Genomic DNA, 6526 nt, shown 5'->3' on the forward strand with positions numbered 1-6526 from the left:
ATCTGGTGGTCGATCAATCAGTGATTTTCCCGCTGTCCTTTGAACCAACTAAATTTCGATGGCCCCAAGCTAGCGTGTACTCTGAGCCGGGTATAAGATGTCGTTTGTCATCCGCGTAAGACAACGCCACCTTATTTTTCAGTTCGACGTACATATCATGTAAATGTGGTCAACTCGTTGCCGTCCACATTTACGCAATAAGCTTTCGCTCCCGTACCCAAGAATTCCCACAACGGCCGTCCTGCGTACTCGTCCTTCATTTTACCAAGAACGGACTTGTTTACAGGAATGCCGTGTTGGTTGTTCTCCGAGTAATTAGAAGTATCGAATTTGTCCAAATTTTCTTTCATATCTTCGTAGAAATTTTCGCAAAAAATTTGGACAACGAGGCTGTCGGTATCGGTGTAGAGTAAGACGGCTTTGTCGCCGTACTTAGCCTTTAGATAGCCGTAAAAAAAGTCGTATATGAGAGTCTTGGATATGTCCAAAATGCAAAATCCGGCGTAAATAGGCTTATCATATACGACTTTAGTCCTTTCCATCTGGAGAGCTACTAGATTTTCGCTAAATATGGCGACATTTTTAAAATTAGGTCTCGCGATTAACGCTTCTGCCCCCAACCTTTTCCCAATATTTTCCCAATGGGAAACGAGCCGCACGTCCACCCTTTTGTCCACATTTTCCATCGTTTTTCCAAACACAGCGTTATTCATAAGTTTGAAAAAATCTTTTTCAAACTTATTTTTAGCTGTATTACGCATCGCCGTATTCAAGTCTATGTATTGTTTTAGCCAGGGAGATTGATCGAAAACAAGAACGCGATGGATGCGAACAAGCTTTAAAGCGTTGCTTAAAGCCTGTTGCAGATTCCTATAATGCAATACATAATTACGTTTATTGTTTAAATTTGGAATAAGTTTTCTCACTTTGGTTTTCGCGATTGGCGAAACGATGGATTCCGGGCAAAAAGGCAGTTCGTTGTGTGCGTCATGCAGCACTTCCGGATAGTCCAAATCTACTTCGAAAATATAGCCCCTAGGTGAATCGTTGGGGATACGCGTAATATCTAAATTTTGAATTTTGCCCTCCTCCAACCACTCGAAGTTTCCCGTTGGGAGGTATTGTGACATGGCCGCCCCGTATAAATTGGTAGCGTCCAAGTACATGACGTAAGAAATAGGTTTGGAAGGGTCGTAATTAGGTAAAAATTTATTATTAGCCGCGGCCTTTCTCACACTACACTGACTGACTCCTCCGCGGATACCGTGCTTCAAGAAGTGTATCATGTCCACGTCGGTCAACAGGTCCAGTTCGACCTTTGTCGCCTTCAGGGCGCTCGTCCATGATAGACCCGGTGTCGTATAAAACTGACTCGGGTCCAGACCGTACGTTTTCAGACACACCTCTCTGAAGTTTTCAAAAATATCGGCTAAAAGTAAAACGTCGGATTTTAAATAAATATCTGAATATTCGCCTAAAGTTTTACATTTGAACAAATTCCACACAGTCCAGGCACGCTTGTAATCCTCCCTGGTTATGTTGCTCTTTCGCATGGAGTCATAAAAGTCCTCGTGCGATGGCAGTTTGGTTTCGTCTAATTTTGAAAAAGAATCTAGATACGTATATGGAAAAACGCCCTTCTGTCGAATAAGTTGAAATTCTTGTTCATTTTTAAAAAATTTTTTGACTTCCCGACACTGACTATCGTTCAAATTTCGACTCAATCTGTCCAAACTGGATGCCATAAATCGAAATGAATCTAAAAATCGGAGTTTTAAAAATACCCTTTTCCCTTTGCCTCCTTTCTCCGACTCAATGTTATCGACTAGGACATGTTTCGTAAAGGAAATGTAACGTTCCTTGTTTTGGGCGATGACATCGAACTTTTCCCCTTCTTCAGCCATAACTTTTACAAATAAATGACTGTCGAAACCTAAATGGTGAAAAAAGACAGGGATGTGCCGCGGAACTTTGAAATTCAAGTTGCAAGTGAAGTGAGCCGCACATCGAAATTCGCCTGTCATATGACAATGATCCCTTACTTTTTCATCCTCTGCATTAAATGGCTTCTCGCAAATGTGACAAGCCACAGCGTTTCGAAAGCCGGTCTCTTGTTCAAACGATAGAGTGGTCATGGGCACGGAAGTTTTCATGAACTTGTTGTAGAGCGCTTTGCAGTCGCTCTCCAACCATTCAATGAAAATTTTGTGTGCGCCCCGACCTCTGTACTGTTTAAAAGTAGACTGGGAATCGTCAAAGTCACATTTGACAAAGTAGGCGAAAGAGTAAGGCTCGTGAATATGAGTTTTGACGGTAAACGATTTGTCGGGATTCGGTTCGCCTTCCACCTGTAAAGGAGTCATGACTGTTTCAAAGTCCGCGTACACAACAAAAGGAACTTTTAATTTCTTTTCAAATTCTTCAAATTTCAGCTTATTCGCGGGAACATCTTTACCGTATTTATCCTTGCGCAATTCGGTGGTCGGAAGTTTGATGGAAATGTGAGTGCAGTCGTGTTCTTTATGACGCTTTAGTTTTTCTTCGTTATAAAAATAAACCAAACACCCATCGCATAAAAACTTTGCAGAGGACCTTTTAGTTAATTGTTTTGAAACCAACCGAGACATACTTCTTATTAAACAATAATGATTTTCTCCATAGTCATTACTAATTAATAATAGGTTTACATGTCTCTCTTTACGAGATTCAGTAAAATGCAAAGGACCAACGACCTCAACATCATTACGGACTTTGTTATAGACTCTCTCGAGGCCATAGACATTGACCGAAATTTCATTAAGTCGTTCAAAAGTGGATATGTCCTTAAGTTTAACGGGAAAATCGATACCTGTAAAATCCAGCTCGTTCTGAAATTCTACATAGTTACTGACCCTGTTAGCGTTATTTGTCCAGTGAATTGGGTGAAGAGCAGCCAAGATCGACCACATAAAGCATTTTTCGTGCGTATTTTGCAAGTTCAAAACAGCTTTTTTGGCTTCGATTTCCTTGGGCAGGTTAACATAGGACGACGCCCTTAGGGGATTGTACTTGTTAATCCCTATTTCTAAATGGAGAAGTTCCTCCAACGCCCAGCCTGTAAAAAAGAGAAAGAAATTAGTTCGGAAATATACATTTTTATGAATCATACCGCTGTCCCTTTCCTGAAACTCGGACGCTTTGGTAGCCAAGATGTCGACGAACTGGACGTATAGCTCCTCCAGATCGGTGTTTCCGCTCACCAGCCGATATTTGGTATTGAAGGACTTGACCTCCTCTTGTTCCTTCGTCTGCAAGAGGAAGTTTCCGAATAGCTCCATACCGACTTTTACGTTGCCGTAGCGTCGGACGTTCGACTCTACCAACGTAAGGATTTTGGACCTAAGGTGGTCCAAGAAGCCCTTAACGTCGGTAGGGTTAATGGTGGACGCCAGACGGTATGTAACTATGCGGTTACGGAAGGAGGTCTGTATCATTTCTACTCCTGGCTCCTGCACCACGCTGCATTTTTGGCGGTGAGCCAAAGTACGCAAGTGTCCTTGCCATCTCATTGCAGGAATGGTCAAGTTACACTGCGTACAATGGCGCGTGGATGATGGTGATGATGATGATGTCGAAGCTATAAAATACAATATGAGAATTGTTTGGGATATAAAATCAAAAATCCTTACCTTCCGGTAGGTCAAGTCTCGGGCGCTTGGGTTCGTCTGCAGCAATAGGGGCGGCGGCGGGTCTTTTCGAATTGGGAACCTCATGCTTCTCGCGTTTATGGCGTCGGAGAGCCCCCTCGGATTTGTATATCCCGCCGCAAACGTCACAAATTTGTACTGCTGCGCGACAGTCCCCGTGCCTCGCCAGGTGGTCTTTACGGCTGAACGAGCGGTTGCAATATTCGCAGGTGAACATTTTTATTTGCTGCGAGCTATAGGCGTCTCACTCTCCAACTGTTCCAGATCTCTACTTGACACTTACCTTTTTTAAGTGGTGAAACACAAACAAAAATCCAAAGAATGAAGTCTCACTATGGCGGCGGTCACTTGTTAATTTAGCCAATTTTTCTGGGGTAATGAATTTAAAATTACATTCGAGAACGTTCCTTCAGAATAATTAAGATTTGTGTTGGCGAGAATTCCGCAATATAACGCGACCCGCTGATAAAATTGGTCGTAGTTACCGACCTAACCTAACCAAACCGTCGTCGTATGGGGCCGCTTCGCTTCGAAACTCGACCGTTGGTCGCGGCGTGAATGTAAATTGCAGCGCGATTGTGTGCGATGACTCAGGCGTACCGCCGCCGTCGCGTTTGACAACTGGCTGATATCATTGCCCGCCGCGTCGTCGGTGTGCGGCAGCGGATGCATGACATCATCGCTTTGCGAAATGTTTAAACTAAACTTTGGCGGGTGAGATCATCGCGTCGCCTGCCTTCGCCGCAAAAAAAAATGTTTTAAACGAGACTTTCATATTAGACCGCTTAGGAACGGCATACGTGTTTTCCTGCGACACAAGAAATGGTTTAATCGAAACGTTTGATATTCTTACCGCATGCGTTTCCTTCGACATCGAGTTTATCGTCGCATTTCCTTCGACGCGAACAAAAACGCAAAAAAAAAAAATCTCACTCCGTAATTTCATTTTGTCAGTATGTTATACTTTGCGTCACCAAAAATAATTGTTCGATCGCAATGCGAAATAAACATTCCTGTTTAAACAAGCAAAATGGTCCATATCTGTGTCGGACCTGTAGAAACCTGTTCCGTAGAGGTTTTGGGTCTGTTTAAGGCTGTCCTAGACCTGTTCGAGAGCTGTTCCATAGATATTTTAGACCTAATTTAAATCTGACCAAAAGCGTCCTGGCTAACATTTGAAATAAAATAAAAATATTTTAACGCGATTTTATTTTTATATCAAAATACAGTTACTGAATATTTTTTCGTTTTTATACAATATGTCCTGGAGCCAAATTTTGGAAATATCCGATTTTTGCTTTGTATTCTTCCGCACGTAAGCGCAGTATTTGGAGATCGGCCTGAACAACTGCTATCTGAGTTTCGAGCTGCTGGATACCTTCTTCACATTGCATCAGCTGATTTTCCAAATTGTTTTTCAAATTGAACGCCTCACAAACTATCCTTTTTTCGTTGTCATCTTTGAACGCCTCTAACCATTCTCCTTGTGCTTGCGGTAGAGATTCAATTTTTATTTTCTTAACTCGTGAATTTGCAGCAGTACGCTTACGTTTTGGAATATCTGTTGGTGGCTGCGAAGGCGGTGGACCCATCAAACCATTCTCTTGCAATAAATTTAAAAAATTATCCGGCAACACAATTTGTTCCATGTCTGTCTCGGACGCTCACAAAATCAAAAATAATAGAAGAAATTTATAGGATATTCGCGGTGTCGATCCATGAATCATGTGACTTGTCCAAGCCCAACCAGCGCACGAGAACCTTATTTCCTCGTTTGCGCAACACCTTTTCGACGAGATAGACGTCAGGGTTAACGGTTTTCTGCAATTCTTCCTGGTAAAAAGCGCCCATTACAGGCTTACCCTTCATATCTTCCAACAGATAAGTTACCGGATTTGTAATCTGCACTTTTACGATTTTAAACAATTCCGTGGTCCAGTTGGGAGTATAACCTTTGCTAAACACGTGCTTGGTCTTGCTGATTCTTACAACGTCGTCCAGTTTAAGTTTAGATGGTCCTACAATTTTCAAGTGACTGTACGCTGATTTCAGCAAACTAGGCGCGTTATCTTTGTTCACTTCTTTAGGTTTCATTCCGGTGGTCCTGTGCACGTTACTGTTATATTTTTCGACAACAGAGGATAAAACATCTATCCATTTGTAGGTGCCGTTTAACGAAAAATATCTAAATAATTTTTCCTTGAGAGTACGTATAACTCTCTCGGCTACGGCAGCTTTCACGTTGCTATATGTACTGTAGTGATTTATGTCAAACCTACCCGTCATTTTTTTAAAATGGATATTATAAAACTCTTTGCCGAGATCAGTTTGCAGATTTTGCGGCCGGCGTCCTTCTTTGAGAATTTGGGTAAACGCTTTGGTAACTTCAACACCGGTTTTTGTTTTTAACGGTCGACACCACACGTATTTTGAAAAGCAATCCATCACGACTAGTATGAATTTAAAGTTTTTATTTTGTTTCGCATATCGGTCTAGCTGAGCCAAATCCGCTTGCCACAAATCATCCAGCCCTCGTATTATAGTTCTGCGACGCACGTAATTTCTGCGTGCCGGCTTGTGCAGCTCTCGGACGAGTTGTGCTTTCTCACTGCTCATTACTTTGTCGATTGCCCGTCAATTTGAATTAAACACCATTTTAAATCATTCATTAGTTGTTGTCGCTAACTGATTTATTTGGTCCAAACTCGTATTGTATTTGTTCACCCATTGTGTATATCGGTTTTGTTGTGGCAAAAGTTTATTAAGTTGGGAATTGATATCTGCCTGATAGCTCTTTAATGTCTTCTCAAGCTCTTCTATTTTGGATAAATGTTTTTCCA

General features: G+C 41.9%; 1 protein-coding gene across 1 annotated transcript; it reads right to left on the bottom strand.

Annotated features, from left to right (window-relative positions):
• Nucleotides 1-1978: 1978 nt before the first annotated feature.
• Nucleotides 1979-4583, bottom strand: LOC132695899 (uncharacterized). The gene is made up of 5 exons (XM_060660477.1): nt 3970-4583; nt 3669-3912; nt 3149-3616; nt 2058-3094; nt 1979-2017 (listed from the first exon to the last, which is right to left on the bottom strand). Exons 2-5 carry the CDS (start codon nt 3901-3903, stop codon nt 1979-1981), a joined length of 1779 nt encoding a protein of 592 aa, XP_060516460.1. The 5' UTR covers nt 3904-3912; nt 3970-4583.
• Between the last annotated feature and the right edge of the window lie 1943 nt (nt 4584-6526).

This window comes from Cylas formicarius, unplaced genomic scaffold, assembly GCF_029955315.1.
Source record: "Cylas formicarius isolate icCylForm1 unplaced genomic scaffold, icCylForm1.1 PGA_scaffold_13__1_contigs__length_503275, whole genome shotgun sequence".
Classification (NCBI taxonomy): Eukaryota; Metazoa; Arthropoda; class Insecta; order Coleoptera; family Brentidae; genus Cylas; species Cylas formicarius.

What these genes read in the sequence shown, in the direction of transcription:
- LOC132695899 (XM_060660477.1), bottom strand. Translation starts at nt 3,903, where the DNA reads ATGTTCACCTGCGAATATTGCAACCGCTCGTTCAGCCGTAAAGACCAC. An exon ending in GAGACTTGACCTACCGGAAG is followed by an intron (nt 3,617 to 3,668) that starts GTAAGGATTTTT and finishes TGTATTTTATAG; the next exon opens with CTTCGACATCATCATCATCA. An exon ending in TTTGCGAGAAGCCATTTAAT is followed by an intron (nt 2,018 to 2,057) that starts GCAGAGGATGAA and finishes GTCATATGACAG; the next exon opens with GCGAATTTCGATGTGCGGCT.